The sequence below is a fragment of the Mustela erminea genome, chromosome 8, assembly GCF_009829155.1.
Source record: "Mustela erminea isolate mMusErm1 chromosome 8, mMusErm1.Pri, whole genome shotgun sequence".
NCBI lineage: Eukaryota > Metazoa > Chordata > Mammalia > Carnivora > Mustelidae > Mustela > Mustela erminea.
The window spans coordinates 61,357,035-61,377,867 of NC_045621.1; the positions used below are offsets into that span (position 1 = coordinate 61,357,035).

Genomic DNA, 20,833 nt, shown 5'->3' on the forward strand with positions numbered 1-20,833 from the left:
TGTAATATTTTGCTTAAAATTAACTAACTTTATTACCTAATAACTAGGCAATTGATTATATTGCCATATTCTTTTTATCAAAATAATTTTTATTTTTATTTTTTTAAATGTTATTTGTTTGAGAGAGAGAGGGAGAAGCAGACTCGCTGCTGACCAGAGAGCCAAATGCTGGTCTGGGTCTTAGGATCCTGAGATCATGACCCGAGCTGAAGGCAGATGCTTAACCAACTGAGCCACCTAGGTGTCCCAAAACAATTTTTAAATAAGCCTTACAGAAATATTAAATATATCAAACACTTATTATTTCTGTTGAAAGTGTCTATTTAAGAATGCTGTCTAAAGCTGTGATCCTTATTATTAATGTGTGGGACCAATATTCTCTTCTGATTGTCTCCACATCAGCATTAATCTTGCACACAATGAGAATGTGGTATGTCCTTTTTTAGTATAGATTCAAACCCATATCTACTTAAGTTATTCATATTACCCATATCTTTCAGAATTTTAACATAAAATATTTTAAAAAGTTGCTAGTAATTGTAGTAGGTGAAACTTGTTATAATTATTACGTGACTGTTCAAATATCATACACACCAACAGGACAAGATACAAAATGTTAGTGATATTTTCTGAAGACCACATGTTAAACACTACTTATATAAAAGACTTATAAAATTGTAGAACTAATGAAATACCCTCCAAACTTTATGAAATGGAGAATTATTTAATGAATGAACAGGGGAATAATACAATAGTTGCTGCCCATTCACATGTGTCAAAATCTACAAGCATTTGTTAAAGCTCTCCTTTGGAGGAATGTAATGGTTTCTGGGTATGTAGAAGATGGAGAAGAGGTCTTTTCTTAGGGTCAGTGTTGAACACAAGTTTTCATTTGTTCAGTTCATTCACATGTCTCCCCCCACCATATCACTACCTCCTGGCCCAGAGAACAGATTAAAGCTTGAAAGAGATGTTCCCTTGTGCTTTTACATATAAAACTTAAGAAGGGAAATGTATATTCTGATTGTTTAAGGATAATGTAACATAATGATAAAAACTCACTGACATAATATGGAGTGGGGGGACTACCACTGTGCAGACAAGATAAGGAGTTAAAAAGAAAAAGGAACAGTATTAGTTTTTGTAACCAGTGTGATAACACTATATATTTTGTGTATCATCTACCTAGGTCTGTTACACCATTCTGATCTTGGGTAGTTGACTTTGATAATTCTATGAGATGAAGAAATAGTTCCACAAAGCATATATAATCATGTAAAGCTGACTATCTCATGTCTGGCTTCTTACCTTCCATTGTGTTGGTTAGGATGCTAGCTATGCTCATGGCTCTTTGCCTTCCAGAGGAATCCTCCAGCATCTCCAATGAAATCTGGTAAGAACTTAGCCTTCTCTTTCGGACTTCTGTTTCAGTGGTGGTGCCCTGCAAACCAAATACTAATGGTTCAAACCACCCTTTCAATGAATAATATAATACCACATAGCATTTCTTTGGAAAATCATGCTACATGCAGTTTTTCTAGGTAATAACTTTCAAGTAATAATAGCATATTGCGTTTATTAAGTTATAAACACTTTTGAAAAATTATCACAGGTGATACTGTTTAACACGAATTCACCAGTTAGATGCAATTGTACAGGGCAAGTTTGTTGCAGGAATGTTTTAATTAACCTGTTGGAATTTTCAGAGGAATTTTCATAAGCATCCTAAAATCATATATTGTTTCATTTCACTCAAATGCAGATTATTTTCAGCTTATCACAATGATTAATAATTAGATCAATCTTCTCCCCCCAAAATAGTAGGATTATAATGTTGCAAGGCTTGAGTGTTTTCTTTGAAGCTGTATTGACAATATTGACGTATATGGGCCAATTTTTTTCCATGCACAAACACAGATGTACAATGAAATGTGTGTGCTTTCCTGAGATTTCTTTGATTATTTCTATATGCCATCCTACAAGAAATCAAAGTATTTTAGAGTCATTTTAATACATATAAAAACATTTTAGCATATAATACTGATATTTGTGTGGAAACTGCCTATTATCCATATATTGGTCTCGATAATACTAAATTTTAAGTATATTAAATTTACAGAATATGAATAATTATATAATTCTATGTGAGCATACATTTATAATAACAATTTAGTTGTCACAGTACCCATTATTTTGTATTGGTAGGTTTACTGAATTTGCAGATATGTTTTCTCTCTGACTCTAAAAACTAAGGCATTTGGAAGGTAATGGTCCCATACGATTCAATTGGTTCTAAAGATTTATTGTTTTTCATTCAATAAATTGAGTATTATTTTTGAGGCATTTCATTTTGGGGAAGCAGGATGGTATAACAGGCTAAACCGCCGAGGCTTTGATTATTTCAAATTGGTGTGTAATGTCATAGCTAACTTATCTATTATCACCTCTGGCGGAAGTTGTCCAGTAGGTGAGGTTAGAGCTGACGGTCCACCCACCAAGGAAACCACACCATTGCAATCCACAGTGCTGTGCATCTTCCCATTTGCTGGAAGCCCTGGCACCATCCTGGATGACATACTGGCCTGACTAACGTTACTGTTGCGTCGCTCTCCATGTCTGTGCGGCACAAACAGTGAGTCTCTCCTGCTCTCGCTGTCTTCAAATGTACTGTGCTCATCATCAGCAAAGTCATTTTCAGAACCGACGTCCTTTGCTCGTCCTCTGAAGCTGAAAATGCTTGTTTTGCTATTGCGTCGTGGGGAAAACAGGGAGCCACGAATACTTAACAGAGACTGGGGAGAGAGCAAGGAAGAAAGGAATTGTGGGGGCAGGGGAGGGGGACAGAAACACAGTTACTTAACAAAAGTCTTAATATTACAGAATCGATTTGCATTTGGATTAGAATAGTCTTGCTCTTGAACTCTATTTATGCTTTTAAAATATATAAATCAAGTTTATAGAGAACTCATATGTTTTGATATTTTTATTAAAGATCACAATACAAATTCAAGTATAAAGAGTTGTTTTTTTTTTTTTTTTCTGATTAGGAATCCTAATTTGCCATTTGCTAAGTGCACAACCATTTCATTTGATCTTAACTGTAATACTGTGAGGTGGATTTTGTTACCATTATGTTACCGGTCTGAACATGATGCTGGAAAGGACAAATGATTCTTTTTGGAGGAAGTGGTGGTTAAACAAATAGTAGATGACTTTTACTCTGAGTTGCTATGATCTGAGGGACATGCAACTTGGAATATAAATTATGCCTCGAGAGAGTGTTGGCTCAAATTTAAAATATTGTATCAAATGTATTACTTCTAGATAATGATTTAAAAACAAAACTGTTATCTCTTACTCTCTTCTTTTAAGTTCTAAAAGGAAATTAGTTTACTCTTTTTCTGAATCTGTTTGTCTCTGTCCACGTGGGAATAAAAGTCATGAAGCTTACCTATGATGCTGTCTTCTGAATTTGCTAATAGTTTCCTAAATAGCTACTAGTGATTCACCTTAAGGGAATATATGTACTAACAACCACAACAGAGAGAATTCCTGAAGTGCCATATAAGTTGCTATTATTACTTAAAATTCAACACTAGATTAAAAAAGCAAGACGTATGTACATGACTTTACCGAAGAGGGTGATGTAGAAGACAGCTTATCCTTCTGAATTTACTTTAATTTTATTAGAAGGAACTGGATGATTCAGAACTTTTTTATTACATGTGTTCACAAATAAATTGAGCAAATGGGTTTCTGGTACTAGAAAATGAAGATATAACATGAAATCCATTCTTTAACCTTTTGGATGAATTTTAAACCAGCAGCACCAAATATCTCTATTCTAGCCTTCGTCATAGTTTTCAAAAATATCTCTATTCAGTCTGTGGAATCTTTGTTTACTGTCCTCTTTCTTAACAATGACAGTCTCCATTGCGCCCCCTGCTTGGACTCTCGTGACCTCCTCCACCTGTCTTCATAGCCAGGGTTTTATACATATGTATGCTTGTATGTATATATACCTATATATGTATATATATGTACACACATATATGCATATATATCCATATGACCACAGCAAATATTCCTGTACCTTCCCATTCTTAGTCCAAAAGTCAGTATATAAAGCCAAATAAAATAATTTTAGTGGGGGTAAAAACATAGAAAAGACGGACTCCCTCAAATTTATTTTTGGATCATCTGCCTAATTAGGTCATGCTGATTTTCTTAGGCCCCATTTTTAGCTTTATTTTTATGGCTTTTCCCAGACTGCAAAGAATCAGAATAATCGTTGTTGCCCTCTGTCATAGTGATGTTCTGGAAAGATATTACTCATTAAGAAATGTGCTCTTGTTTTGGTCTTAGTTAAAATATCCACAGAAACTATTATTCGTTATCCAGCTTGTCCAAACTGAGACTGTGCCTTTGTGACACTCGGTTTGCACACAGTTGGCTACCCAATGTCAGAGAGTAGTTAGACTGATTTTCTAGTTAATCAAAGTGATCAAGAAATCAGATATCATGGAGACTTAAACTTAACCCCCAGTAATAAAGAATGGTGATGTTTTACTCTCCTTAGACTCAATTTTAATTATCAGTATAATACTGGCTACTATCAGAATTGTGTTTCAAAACTTTAGTGTGTATTTTTAGTTCCAGGTTTTTTTTGTTTTGTTTTTTGTTTTTGGATTTAGTAAGTAGCGGATAGGACTCTGGAATCTAAATATTCAATACACATTCCAGGTGATTCTAATGCAGGTACTAGAAGAATCATAACTTTGTCTTGCATTAACCCCTAGGATGATTCAGTGTAATCACCTTAATATGCATATGTTCAGCGACTATCTTTGGAAACTGAAAATCAGTCTGTATGATATTGGTTGAGAGTATATGGTGTATGTACGTGTTTATAATGTATCTGGTACGTGGCCTTTAATTTGAATGTTTTTGTGTTGGGGTGTTTTCAAAGGCGTTCCAGAATTTTAAGTTTATTTGAAACTTCTGTTAACTCTTTGGAAAGTATAATAATGGGTATGAGCACAGCTTTCAAGGCAACAGAGACCGAAAAAGAAGATAACAAAAATAGTATTCAGAGAAAATAAACCAAAAATAACACACTAGAAGATGCAGCAAAGTAGAGGAAATACCCACAGCTGTGGCAGCCCTTTCTCTAAGGAAAACAAGCTTTTATGCTTTAAGGACCAAAAGGCCATTTTTCTTTGCCTCAGGCATGGCAAAACATGAATCCCAGGTATCTTTATTTTTTATGTTTTGCCTTGTTCCGAGAAAGTAAATATGAACTTTCTCTCTCATAATTTTCGTTAACAAAAAGGGAAATAGAAGTAATTAGGCCTGTAATACACAGTCCTGCATGTAGGGATTGAACTTGAAGTCAGTTGGGAAGAGTCCAGATGGAAGATGACGCAGAGAATGTAAAGATGTTCTAGTGGAAATACTTAATAGAATTTCAAGTTAACTGTCTGTACCTATCAGAGTTTTCAATAAATCAACAACTATAACTGGTTATAGCAGCAAACCTTCTGGTTTAAAATAAATTGTCTTGGTGTGTCCAAACAACATAGCTAAAATCTTTGGAGGAGATTCACTTTGCATTGTACACCCTTAAGTACCTTTCCATGTTGTACTATGAACATGATTTATCTATTTGAAGATAAAATAATGAAGTAAATGTAAAACAACATTCAAAAATTTATGTTAGTAGAGGGCAGCATTCCCATAATTTGTGGCCTTGACATTTTCAGAAGATAAATTTGTTTTAAATGCATGCCATGTCCATCTTATGCTTCCTATTCCTATGCTACCTTCATTGATTCTTTTTACTATCACAGAACTCTTTTTTGTTTATACAGCCAGAAATCGTACACTGCTTCTGGTATATTTTTGCTTGTGAGTTGTGTTAATGCTCCCTGTCTGTCTTTATTGGGATTTGTAAGTATCGGTTCATAGGATCTTTCTTTTACTTTTGAAATATCTTCTATATCTGTATATCTCTCCATTTATCTACCTACCTCCTATCTATCTACAAAAATGAACTACATATAACATATGTATATACTGATTCTGTTTTTAGTATTAAAACTGTGTCTGCCACCTAATTTCTCTGTGCTCTTGCATCTCTGTGGTTCACTCAACACAGGCCTCCCAGCTGCTCCTTCAGCATTCCAGGCATACTGCTTTGCCAGGGCCTTACACTTGGCTCTTCCCTGAGTCTGGGATACTCTTCAAGGAGATAATCTCTTTCTTTGCCTCCTTACAAATCTTTGCTTAAATGTCTCCTTTACAGTGAAGACTTCCCAAACGACCCTATTTAAAATTCTTACATCCACTTAGTGCTCCTGATCCCCTTTTCATGATTTATTTTTTCCCATAGCACTTATCACCCTGTAACATAGTCTGTAACTTATTTATCTTATTTATTGTCTGCCTTCTTCTTTAGTATAAATTTCCATGAGATCGGTGAATTGTATCCTTCTTTGGTTCACAAAGTATTTTCATTTTCTAGAACTACTTCTGCCACATAGTAGGTGTTCATTAAATATTTGTTGATTGGCTGAATGCACTAATCCAATTTCTATTTGAGCGTGGTAATGAAACAAGGATGGAAACAGTACTGTTTTAAAAAAAAATGCTTAAATTTGCAAAATATGCAAAAATATAAGCTTATAAATATGCTTATGTAAATATTGCTACTGTGCATACACCTTTGTGGTAATTGCAACTACTCAAAAGTTTTTAGTTTCCTTCATTTGGAATCATTCATCAATTTTAACTTAATAAGAGCTTTACTATTTGTCACATAAGGTTTCTATATATTGCTTAATCTTTCACAACTCTTTAAGGTAGACATTATTACCCCCTTTTACAGAAATCTTACAAAAATACAAATCACTTGAGTAGGGTCACAGGACTCACTTGGGAGTTGAGATATGAACACAAGCTTCAATGAGGTCAGTCATTACGGTATAGTGTCAAATAATCTTAATCCTAATGACTCTTATAATCCTAATAATGCCAAAATTAAGGTGACAAAAAAATCTAATCAGAGAAACTAACTTGCCCAGTAGAGCTTCCAGTTAATCCCAAATGTGTTGTATTTATTTAAACCATACTTTATATTTGTTTTATGCAAGATAATAATTGGACCTTTTGATATTGGCATTATCTGGAGGAAAATGGTTTTTATCTTTCAACTTCTCATGTGTGCACATCTATTTTGTCTTACTATGGGAATTCAAGTTATTAATGTGGTGTTTATTTTTTTTAAATTCTATTTACATATTTAATACAAATGATAAACACTCATTGACACCTTGCATATGCTCCTTCCTCCCAACCAAGAGCTAAACACTATGCTGAATTTGTGCTTATCACTCCAATTTTTAAAAAGGTTTTTGTTCTTTATAAGAAGGATATCATACCTCTTGGTTGATATATAGTTTTTTGCTTTATCTTAATTATATAGTATCCCTCAAAGCATTATTTTTAGGGTATAATTCTGACCCAGATTAATATGATTAGAAGAGTTAATAATTCATAGCACATGAAATTCTAGTGGAACCAAATAGTGTTCAAAGTCATAACTTTACTCATCACAGAATTCATAATTATTTATTCTTTACATTATGTAACCCATAAAATGTGTTAACAAACAAAGTTAAAACTACTTTCCCTCTTCGACTTGAAAATATGCTGAAGAACTGTGTAGCTGGCATAAAGTCAGAGCAAAAATAGACTGTGTTCAGTTTAGGTCTCTTCCTAGAGCATTTAGGTCATCATTTCATTCTGATGTCTCTTAGCGTGACACCATGTCAGCATAATGGAGACTTATGACAGCATGGTTCACATATCAAAAGATCAATGCAAAATCCAGAGACTTTTTTTTTTTTAATTCATGCATATGTGGCCATTACAACTCAGACAATAAAGGCAGACACCCATATGCAGAGATAATAAGTTCATTTGAGGTCTCAAAATGAAAAAGGTAAACAAGAGATTGCCAAACTCTCACTGAGTTCTGATAGCTAAGTTTTACTCCCCTAACCCCCCAAAAACTGAAAATTAAGAAACATGGTCTCAAAATTGTGTTGTTTAAAGCTGATTGCCTTAAAAGTTATTAATGGTTTAAAAGTCTCTTTTAAAGACAGCTTATGATACAAATTAAAGAATCATGTTAAATGGTAGTTCCCTGTCCCTCATTTATATCAGATATTATAAAAATATACCAAAACAATATACAGTAATTACAAAGCAATAGTAATGACAGAAAGAACTGGAGCTCTTCGAAGAAAACCATACCTGATGAGGGGAGTAGAATTTCTTGTCACTAGTCAGTCGGTTTCCATCCATGGAGAAAAGGAAGCTTCTTCTTTTGACACTGTCCTCAGATTCAGATTTGGGAAACCTGTCTCCCTCTCCTTTGTTGTTTCCTTCAAAATGCTCCCTTTGTCTTCTTTTCTTCCTTCGGTTCCTCCACTCCTTAGCGCTTTTAGAACTTAACTTTGATGCTTCTGAAGAACTTTCCAGGAGCTCTCCCAACCCACCTATTCCACTGAAATCTCTTGAAGCAGCTGATGCTGCTGCAACTGCCTGTTTAAGACAAAGTCAGGCACTGTTTACACCAAGTACTTTTAGAAACAGTCGACTGTGGTACAAATATTGTCATTAAGACTGTGAACAATAGGTAACCATTGTGCCTTCTGGTCACTTCATTGTGTCTTAGAGAGTTTACTTAATAACGACAATTTAAAACAGTGTAAAGCAATATGCTAACCATTAAGGCAAGAAAAGTCTGGTTTAGCACACCTCTTCAAGAGGCTTAAAAAAACAACTCTTTTGAGATTAGCTTCATTTTCAAAAAAAGTTGATCTCTTAAAAATATCTTCTACATTTTAAAAACAAATGTTCTCTTAGTGGTGGTTGCCGGTCTGATTACTGTTCCAATTCCATCCCAACAACTGAGTGGTATTTTTTTCCTTCTAAATCTAGGTCTAAGACTTTCTCTTTTCCCTTTTTGTGAACTCAAAGAATTTAAAGTGTCTACTATTTTACCCATAGATAGAAGTAGTGGGAATATATTGGCTCATTTGACCTCTTCTTCCATTTGAATTCCCTTACTATTGTCATTCACATCCCTGGGGTTATGTTAATCCTAGAGATGAACATGATTAATTTATTACATTGCACGTTTAGCTTTAATTTTTTTAATGTTTATAAAATATCTATTATTATTATAAATAACAAATGATTAACATATCAATCAATACGTACCTGAAATAATCATTTAAGGGATTATGAGATTTTCTTTAAAGATTTTCTTTTTATGTTTCAGCACTAAGTATATTTTATCATTTTGAATTTTTGTATATACTGAAGAAACAACCATCTCTAAGGTGAAGCACGGCAGATTGTTTTGTAATGAATAGTATTTTTAGACTGGAAGTGATCTAACCATGACTAGAGGATATGAAACATTGATATAGTTCCTATCAAAGCTGAGTTCTCATTAAGCATATTCCTGTTTTTAAATATAATCATGGAAGTGGAAATTAATTATGAGAATACTGTTTCAACTCTTTACATATGTCATTACTAAATACAGACAGCTCTAATTTATCTACCCACTTTGTTTTATTTTCTCCACTAGATATATGCTAGGTAGGAATTTTGTCAAATGGGTTTATACACATTGTCTAGTATGTCACCAGACATACTAGAATGTATGGTGAATAAAATGAAAGTGAATGTTTGGTGAATAAAAATGAAAAAGGCATTATGCTGTCAATTGTCTCAAACACTGGGGTGGTGTTGGGGAAGAGGAAGACCTGTATAGACTTGAATTTTCAAGGTTTCATAAAAGACTCTGTGTCAGAATGGTCTGTATAACAGAAATATTTTAGGAAAGAAGATAAAACTATATATAATGAGCTTGACAACACATGCTTTTTGTTTTTTTCTTCCTGAGGAGAAGCAAACCCTCCACAGTAGCTTCCATTTCTGAATCTCATCTCAACTACAATTACAAAGAAAAAAAAAGAGGTTTAGACTAAAGGTACTATAAATACAAATTCTCGAAGATTATTGTGATCCCAGAGATGGGAACCACAGTACTATATAAGTAATAAATATGTGTCTTGGGCTAAGCAATGTAAAATGTACATAAAACATAAAACAGATATTTGTTCATATTGAATACTATATTCAATTTAAGACTCAGTATAGGACTATGCCTAGCAATTAAATGGAACAGTAATTCAGAATTTGGGTATTTATGGAATTACATACAGTGATATAACCAGATTTTTTATCTTGATTGTTAATATTATTTTTAATGTCAGTAATGGAAGATAAATATTAAAGGTCTTTTGTCAAATGAGACTAATGTAAGTATATATAAAATAAAGTGAATAAATGAGGCACTTATTTGTAGCAAGTTCAATGTAGTTGCTTAGTACTTAATACATAAAAATACATAATATATAGCACTTATTGAAGGAAGGAATATACATATATTTATTTTTATCCAAATAAAGTTCTTAATTCTTTTTTCCACTTTGTATACACAGTAACATAGTGCAATGCATAGTGTTAATCATTTATTGACTTGTTTGTAGTTAGAAACAAAGGAAGTGGTGGTAATATTCCTTTGCTGTAATCCTGAAACTCTTGTTCATTTAAATCACTTCCGGAATTTGTTTTGCATAAGACATGATTTCCCTACCTATTTTGGATAACAGTTCAAATAACTCAGAACTAAAGCGTTTCTAAGGCAACAATGGTAACCTCCCGACACAACACATTTTCTGTGTCACATATCAACTCAATCTGTCACTTGTTCCACTGCCAGTGATTTGCCAATTCGCTCAAAGGCAGATGTTTCCTGTCACCTCTTATGTCTGTACCTGTTTCTACCCATCTCTGTGACAAGACCAATGTTCTGCTTACTTAGACTAAGAGTACTGCTTTCACTGGCTTGATGAATTGCTCTTTTTTTTTTTTTTTAATTATTTATATGACAGAGGGAAAGCACAAGCAGGGGGAGCAGCAGAGGGAGAGGGAGAAGCAGACTCCCCACTGAGCAGGGAGCTTAATGCGGGGCTTGATCTCAGAACCCTGGGACCTTGACCTAAGCTGAAGGCAGACCCTTAACTAACTGAGCCACCCAGATGCCTCTTGATGAATTCCTCTTGTAACAAATAACAAATATATGCTTAATATTTACTCAAGGAGTAACATTTAATTCTCCTTATAACATTTCTGTGTAATTCAACATAAGCTCTATAACTCACTGTATGTGTGTGTCCTTAAGAAATAAATCCACATGACTGCTTCTAATTATACTTCACTTTAAACATAAATCCAGTTTAACAAACCTGTTCAAAATTACAAGACATTAATTATAATACCTGTTTCAGTTTTACTTCTAATTATATTGGCTCTCTTAAATGCCAATATTTCTAACTTTGTCCCAAAGCTTACTATAAAATTCTTCCTATCAGACCTATATAAACTTCTATGAGATATGTTGTGTTAGGCCCCATTAACATATTAAAGATCACAAATTAAATGCAAAGCACAGTTATGATGATTCAACATAAAACATTTGTTGTTGTTGTTGTTGGGTTTTGTCTTCAGTCATCCTTTAAAGTTACACTTGACTTGTGAGTTCAATGAGCTTACTGTTACTTTTTCATGTCTAAACAATGACTAGCTTTAGGAGGCCCTTCAACAGATACTAAATGAAAATGGAAGTGATGCTGGGCTTCATGAAGTCATTGGCTAGATGGTACCTTTGAAGAGTGACAGGTGGTTAATAAGATGTAAGTTATGGTGGAGCACCAATGATCTCATGGGTAGACTACATCTCCTCCTCTGTCTGCTTCCAACACCTTCCTCTGTTTCAATATTGGTTACTTACTGGGCATTGTTACCTGTGTTCTCAGGAGGAGGTAAAATTGGATTCGTATTGTGTCATCTCAGTCCAAATTAAAACACTGGGATCAGTCACCCTAGGCTCAGAGTAAATTTTTGTACATAGGAAGCTAAAGCTGAGCCAAATCATGGAATCCAATAATTGACTTTTAAGTGAAAAGAATGCACATTTTTTAGTTGACCTAATTAGGATAGAGATAATTAGATTCTTTAAACTTCTAATAGACATTGTGCACTTTTACTTCTAAATTTAAAATCTTCTACTCTTTTACTTGATGCTATATTTTACCCTAAAGTGGCTGAATTTCAGAATGTTTTCCTACTCCTATACTATAGTATTTTTAAGCACATTTCTGTTTCTTTTTATAATTGAAAGTAGAATAATCCAATGCTTTAAAATACATTTATATACAACCTACAAATATTATTTCCCATATTTATTTAAAACTTTGAAATAAATAATTAGTCCTGTAAATAGCTAATGTACTTCATTATCTTACAATTGTGTTTTATTTATAGTGATATAGTTATATATATAGTGATCTGAAATAAACTTTTAAGTACTTGAAATATAGTAGAACTTTCTGCCAAGCATGAGGTATATTTTATGAGGTTTTTAAGTATCACCAAATATATTTAAAGCTTTCCTTGTAAAATCACTAAACTATAGCCATGATACTACTCTGTACCCAGTGGTAAGATGAAATGAAGCATCAGTTCATCAAAGATGCTTCATTAAAGATGAAAATAGCAAAGCCAGTATGTTTAACAAATACTAAGAATATGGTTGGGCTGGGTAACCAGCTAAACAATTCATTGTCAAATCCCTGTCTCACCAAAAAATGCCTCAGAAAAAAAGGACTTAATACTATATGTTGTGCATCTTAAGAGTAACTCAGAATTATTAAAAACTTAAATTTTAACTCTACCCATTGAATCTATAAATCTACTGTAATTCAAATAATGCTTTAAATGACCTGTCCATCTGAAAAAAAATCACTATCAAAAAGTCACTATGTTCAAAAGTTATTTGGACTACTGCTTCTGGCAAAGATAGATTTTCTCTCCATCCTGAAACAACCACTAAAATGGACAAAATGTATGTAACACTTGTTTTGAAGACACATCATTAATGGGGCACTGGCTAGAGTGTTCAAAAGCTTCTTTACTCAGTGGTAGGGAACAGTGAGCCTTAGACTAGATGCTCTACGAGTCCTACCTAACAAATCTTCAGAGGTTTCAAGATGAAAAAGGATCAAGCTGTTTTTAAGTAATGTAACTAATGTCCCCAAATAAGGATCAAGAATCTTTATAGGAAGACAAACATATCTAGCACTCCAAAAAAGTAAAATTAATACTGTCTGGAATTCAACTGAAAATTTTCAGGAATGAAAAAAGAAGAAGGAGAAGGAGAAGGAGAAGGAAAGAAAGATAGATCAAGAACATATGACCAGTAATGAAGAAAAAATTTAAAACTAATCAAGATCTGAAACAGATATTAGAATTAGAAGAAAAGGGCTTTAAGGACTTTAAATAGTTACTATATTCTGTATGTTCAAAGTATTAGAGACATGGGGAATATAAAAGAGATACAGGTCAAGGTTTTAGAAATGAAAATTACAAAAACTGAGATGAAAAATGCACCTTATGGGATTATTGGTATAGCAGACACTACAGAAGGAAACATGGTAAACTTGAAGACATAGCAATGGAAACTAATGGAACTAATATTGACAAGGTGATTCCAGAAGTCCCATGAGGCTGCAAAGGACTTAGAATAGTTAAAACAGCTTTGGAAAAAAAAAAAAATTGAAGAGCTATAATATCGATTTCAAGATTTATTAAAGCGCTACAGTAATAAAGAGAATGTGTATTCCTGTAAAGAGAAACAAATCAATTGAACAGAATAGAATCTAGAAATAGTCTCATTCACATCTGGACAACTTTTTTGACAAGGTTCAGAGGCAATGTAATGGAGAAAGAATATTTTGTTCAACAAATGGTGCTACCCTAGTCAGAATGGCTAAAATTTACAAGTCAGGAAATTACAGATGTTGGTTAGGATGCAGAGAAAGGGGAACCCTCTTACACTCTTGGTGAGAATGCAAGCTGGTGCAGCCACTCTGGAGAACAGTATGGAGGTTCCTCAAAAAGTTGGAAATAGAACTACCCTACAACCCAGCAATTGCACTACTAGGTATTTACCCCAAAGATACAAATGCAGTGATCTGAAGGGGCACCTCTCCCCAATGTTTATAGCAGCAATATGCACAATAGCCAAACTCTGGAAAGAGCCCAGATGTCCATAGACAGATGAATGGATAAAGAAAACGTGGTATGTATATATAATGCAATACTACTCAGTCATAAAAAAAAAGAAAGAAAAGAAGAAAGAAAGAAAGGAAGAAAGAAAGAAAGAAATCTTGCCATTTCCAAGTGGGTGGAACTAGAGGGTATTATGCTAGTGAAAATGTTAATCAGAGAAAAACAATTATATGATCTCACTGATAAGTGGGATTTAGGATCATAGGGGAAGAGAGGAAAAAATAAAACAAGATGAAATCAGAGAGGGAGACAAACCCTAAGAAACTCTTTTTTTTTTTTTTTTGGTAAGATTTTATTTATTTATTTATTTATTTGACAGAGAGAGAGATCACAAGTAGGCAGAGAGGCAGGCAGAGAGAGAAGGAAGCAGGCTCCCTGCTGAGCAGAGAGCCGAATGCGGGACTCAATCCCAGGAGCCTGAGATCATGACCTGAGCCAAAGGCAGTGGCTTAACCCACTGAGCCACCCAGGCACCCAGAAACTCTTAATCATAGGAAACAGACTGAAGGTTGCTGGAGGGGAGGAGGGTAAGGGGTTGGGGTAATTGGGTGATGGACTTTAAGTAGGGCATGTGATGTAATGAGCACTGGGTATTATATAAGGCTGATGAATCACTGACCTGTACCTCTGAAACCAATAATACATTATATGTTAACTAATTGAATTTAAATTTAAAAAAGAAAAACTACAGCAAGAAAAACAAATGGTGCTATAATAATTAAATATCCATATGCCAAAGAAAAAAATCTCAACATATAAATTACAACTTACACAAAAATTAACATAAGATAGGTCGTTGACCTAAGTATAAAACATGAAAATATAAAGCTCCTAGGAAGAAGAATAGGAAATCTTGACGTAGATTTGGCAAAAATATCTTAGACACAACACCAAAAGCATAACCAAACAAACAAACTAAAAACTTGGTAAAGTATACTTCATCCAGATTTAATTTTTATCTAAAAATTGTATTAGAATGAAAAGACAAATTAAGAATTAGGAGAAAATATCTGCAAAGCATATATATCATTAAGGACTAAAGGACTTATTCCCAGGATATATAAAGACTGCTTGAAACTCAAGAAAACAAAAAGCCCAGTTTAAAAAACAAATGGGCAAAAGATTTAAACAACCACTTCACAGTAGAAGCTACACAGATAGAAAATAAGAACGTGAAAATATGCTCAACATCATTAGTCATTAAGAAAATGCAGAATAAAATGATGAGGTACTTAGTAGAATGGCTAATAAGACTAACCATAACCAAGTACTGGTAAAAATGTAGAGAAACTCTTACTACCATGAATCATATTTTATTGTCTTCCCATGACTTTCACCTATTTATTTATTTATTTTCCTTTTAAGCAGATACTATTCTGTCTCTTCCCTCAAGACATGGATGACCTATTCACCATGCCCTGAGTTCAAATAACCTATCAATATAGAGAATTTAAAGTTGCCATTTAATGCAGATGCTTTCCTGATATCCTGATAGGGGCTGTAGCAAATACCTTTTATGCTGCAGAAAACCCAAAGAGTGGTTAAGAGTGGGTATACATAAAGTTTTCTTGTTAATATTTGAGATAAATTAAATTCAGAATAAAACCTTAAATGTTATAATTAGGGGTGAAACATGAGTAGTTGGAAATGTCAGTTATGTATCTTTTCACATTAAACTGAATCTCAGATTCTCCCTTCAGGTTTCATGATACACTTTCATAATCTGCCTTATACTGAATGTGTTTTCTACCCCAAAGTAACTTCTTTATATATAATGTCAAAAATTCCTTTGATTTCAACTTCAGAAACAATTTTAAGTTTGAATAGCTTTCTCTTATTTCTAATGCCAGTGCTTGTATACCAAATGAAAAGCTGGTTCCAGTTTGACCTCTATGCTGCAACAATATTCTTAAAACTTACAGTAGTAATAACAATAGTAATAAAAACTTTGCTTATTATCACTCAGTACCTGAGCTTCTTCCTGTTGCTTTTTAAGTTGTTCCAGCATTTGCTGAAATTCAGCTTCTTTCTGTTCTGCTTCTTCCAAGGTGGCCTGATTCTGTTCTTCATAGGCCATGGCCACCACAGCCAGGATCAAATTCACCAAATAGAAAGATCCCAAGAAAATCACCAGGACAAAAAATATCATGTATGTTTTTCCAGCAGCACGTAATGTCTAGGGAAACAAAGGATAATTTCATGAGTATTTTCTATAATGTCCCCAAATAAAGATTTGATTTCCATAATTAGATAGTGAGGAGATGAATACTTTTTATCATCCAGTGTATTTTGGCCAAGATTTGTTTGGTATTAAGGTGAACACATGTAAGTGCACACGTGCACACATGCATACACACAAATAATATTTAAATTATCTGAGGCTTGACTATAGTGTCATTTGATACAAACACACACTTTTCAAATGAGTATATGTTGGATATATATATGTAAAACCTCACTAAAATCATAAAGTCCATAATGGGGGGCACTATTAATAAATAATTACCTTTAATTTTTAATTATAACAAATAATTATCTTTAATTCCTTTCCATGGAGTTCTCTTTCCATGGAAGCCTATTCTCTACATCATCTAGAGATAACATCTTTCTTTCTCCCTTTTCTAGCTCCAATTAACCAGGGGTTTAACTTGAAATTTTTTATATAATCGATTTTTAAAATATTTTCACATGCTCTTTTTATAACTACAACTAGAATATGAACTCAAAGCCTTGAACAATCTTGGCATCATCCATTCTTCCTAGCAGAATGTCCTTCATATAAAAAGTTTTTATTGTACCATGTACTGACTGAATGATCAGTAGGGATTTTAGGCATACATGCTTTGTACTGGACTCTCCTATTAACAATATTGATATCGGTAGGTTCATATATGTTCATAAAATTAAATCTCACATGTGTTAATTTGAACCTTACTGCTGTGGTCTGAATGCTTGTGTTTCCCCCAAATTGCTAAGTTGAAAATCTAATGCCTAGTATGATAGAAGGTGGGGCCTTTGGGAGGTGATTAGATGGTGAAGGTAAAGCTGTCATGAATTGGATTAGCCCTTTCTACACAGGTGATGACATAGCAAGATGACAGCCTATGAACTAAAAAGGGGCTTTTGCCAGAATGAAGCCAGGTTGGCATCTTGATCTTAAACTTCCCAGTCTCCAGAACTGTAAGCAATGCACTTCTGTTATTTATAAGCTATCCAGGCTGTGGTATATTGTTGTAGCAGCCCTAATGGACAAGACACTTACCAGTTGGTAAAGGTTCTCCCAGTAGTCTTGAGTCATGAGTCGAAATAGGGACAAGAAAGCCCAACTAAAGGTATCAAAGCTTGTGTATCCATAGTTGGGGTTTCGACCAGCTTTCACACAGATGTATCCTTCTGGACACTGGCTATAAGAGAGAGAAATGGTGCTAGTGTCAGGTTGGCAATTACAGCTATTTCAGTCGATGTTGATTTATAGGAATTGTCAAAACCCAGGGTTGCTGTCTATGATGGATTTTCTCGCCTTCATTTCCAGAGCACTTTAGGTAATTGGTTACAGTGATACTGTTATTAGATGAAATTTATTAGGAAAACCAATAGTAAACTGGGATGCAAGGAATAAGATTTGCAGACATTTAGAATGGCAAAAAGGTAGCAACACATACTTTTGCCTCTGAGATCATCAGTGTTCTGCTCTTTACAAAATTGCAAGAATCAATAATTTAAAAAGAAAGGCCAGGAAACAAAGGATAGGGAACCACTTAATGAGCTATTTCAGTAGGCACTTCTGTAGAATTTTATAAAATAAAGCTTATATTTTAGGGTAATTTGAGATTTACAGAAAAATTACAAAGAGGGCCCAGAATAAATGCCCTGCTTCCATGCCCAGTTTCCTCTCTTGTTAATATATTAGTATGGTACATTTCAGTCAATCCTGATACATTATTATTAACCAAAGCCCGTACTTCATTCAGATTTCCTCGGTTTTTCCTTAATATCCTATTATGTTTCAAGATCCCATTCAGGATACTTTATTACATTTAGTCACCATGTCACTTTAGGCTTCTCCTTATAGTTTTTCAGACTTTCCTCGTTTTTTATTATCTTGATAGTTTTGAGGAATATTTTCAGGTATTTTGAAGAATGTCTTGCAATTGGGATTTGTCTGACATTTTTCTCATAATTAGATTGGGAATGGATTTGTGGGGAGGTAAAATACCATTAGAGTCACACCATATCAAGGGTACATAGGATGAATATGACTTATCACTGTATACTAACTTTCATCACTTGATTGTAATGTTTGTCAGGTTTTCCCACTATACATTTACTCTTTCTTTTTTTATTTCCCCGTAGTGGATTCTTTGAAATAAAGTCACTATGTGCAGCCCGCATATTAGGAACGGGGAGTTATGAGCTACCTTCTTAAGAGTAGAGTATGTACACAAATTTCTTAGAATTCTTTTGCATAGCGGATTTGTCTATTATCTCTCATTTATTTGTTTATCTATTTACTTATTCAATCATTTCTTTATATGAGTAGGTCCTTAAGATATTCATTTCATACTTTGAATTCCAATTTAATTGTTTTATTTATTTTATTGCTTAAATTGTCCCAGTTTTGGCCATTGGCCATTGACTCCAAATGGCCATTGGCCATTTGGCCATTGACTCCAGTATCTCTTTGATGTAACCCCATGGTTCTGTGTGTTTTGTTTTTGTTTGTTTTTTTAACACTTTCTTACTCTCTGGCACTACAAGATGCTTTAGGCTCATCTTTTATATTTCCTGCTCTAGAATTAGTGATTTCTCCAACAAGTCCTTGTTCTTTTATTGGAGAACAGTATTAGAACCCAGGACAAGTGTGTGTGTGTGTATGTGTATACACATATATCTCCTTGCTTTGTCAATTGAGGACCTAGAAGCAATGACACTGCCTTAGCAATAAACATAGCACCTAGATCTGGTTTCTAATAACAAGTTTGTGTATATATGTATATGAATATGTGTATGTATATGTAAACATTTGTGCCTCTATTAAGCTAAACAGGAAGTCATACTCTCTCCAACCCTATTTCATTACCATGATACCATTCTAGATTCCCACCTTTGCTTATCTGTAACTTCTTAGTCCAAAAGTGGCTGGCTTCTATCATCTACTATCTATATGCTTAATTGTAACAATTCAGGATTGTTAATCCATACTAGCATGGGAAGAAAACGTTATCAACTAGAGTACAGTTGTGTTTGTTTGTTTGTTTTTTGCCTTTGCCTTATAGACTCCACTCATTTCCAAAGTTGTTTAGATCAACACTTATTCTCATACTCCTTCAGTAAGGTTATCTTATACATTATAAATAATTTTTATCCCTTTGTTACATTCTGTATTTAACTGGGGATATTCCAACCATACAATGTTGTGTTGTTGTTGTTGTTGTTTTTGCATACATTGTTAACTCTTTGTGTTGTTAAGCTCTATGAGTTTTGACAAATGCTTAATGCTCATCAATACAGAATCATACAGAAGTTTCTCCACCCTAAAGAATCCCCCATGCATCACCCAGTCAACCTCCTACCTTGAACCCTTGAAAAACAGATTTTTTAATCATTTCTACTGTTTATTTTTTTCAGAATGTCATATAATTTGAATTAGACAAATATAGGTTCAGATGGTCTTCTTTTCTTTTCATGTATTAATATGTATTTAAGGTTCATCAATATCTTTTTGTGGCTTGGTAGCTCATTTTCTTTTTATCACTGAATAATATTTCATTGGATGAATACATCACAGTTATCCATTCACCCATTGTGGGACATCTTGATTGTTTCCAGTTTCTTGTGATTATGAATACAACTGTTATAAATATTCACATGCATGTTCAAGTTAATTGGCTAAATATCTAGTAGGCAAATCTCTGGATCATATGGTTAAACTGTATTAATTTTGTAAGAAACCGCCAAATTGTCTTCCAAAATGGTTGCACTATTTTGCATTCCCACCAGCATTGAATGAAAATTCTTGTTGTTCTGCATCCTCACCAGCAGTTGGTTACTAGTTTCTTGGGATTTTAGCCATTCTAATAGGTATGGAGTAGTAATTTATTGTTGTTTTAGTTTTCAATTCCCTAATGACAAATGATGTTTGGCATCTTTATATATCCTTATTAACCATCTGTATATATTCTTTTGTAGGGTGTCCAGATTTTTGCCTATTTTTAAATTGAGTTATTTGTTTTTTGTTGTTGTTGAGTTTTAAGAGTGCCTTGTATAGTTTGGCTACAAGTTTTTTTTTTTCCAGATAAATGTTTTGCAAACATTTTTTCCTAACTATGGCTGTTTTTTTTTCATTCTCTTTAGAGTGTCTCTGCAGAGCAGAAGTTTTTAACTTTACTTAAGTTCAGCCTACCAGTTTTTTCTTTCCTGAATTGGGCTACTGGTGTTTAAAACTTATCACCAAATCTAAGTCATGTAGATTTTACTCTATACTTTCTTAAAGAAGTTTTATGGTTTTGAATTTTACATTTAGATCTATGGTTGATTTTGAGTTAGTTCTTGTGTAAGG

The 20,833-nt window shown here is 33.8% G+C and overlaps 1 protein-coding gene across 9 annotated transcripts in view; it reads right to left on the reverse strand.

Annotated features, from left to right (window-relative positions):
- Positions 1-20,833, reverse strand: part of SCN3A (sodium voltage-gated channel alpha subunit 3) — a 109,615-nt gene that overhangs the window by 42,575 nt on the left and 46,207 nt on the right. For 4 of the 9 annotated variants that reach the window (XM_032355810.1, XM_032355811.1, XM_032355817.1 and 1 more), the window contains 5 exons: positions 17,537-17,678; positions 16,244-16,450; positions 8,317-8,607; positions 2,445-2,792; positions 1,309-1,441 (listed from right to left, as the gene is read on the reverse strand). In XM_032355810.1, the coding sequence (XP_032211701.1) occupies positions 1,309-1,441; positions 2,445-2,792; positions 8,317-8,607; positions 16,244-16,450; positions 17,537-17,678 (1,121 nt within the window). Of the gene's footprint in view, positions 1-1,308; positions 1,442-2,444; positions 2,793-8,316; positions 8,608-16,243; positions 16,451-17,536; positions 17,679-20,833 lie in introns of those variants that run through there. The other 5 variants (XM_032355814.1, XM_032355815.1, XM_032355813.1 and 2 more) reach the window with 4 other exon arrangements.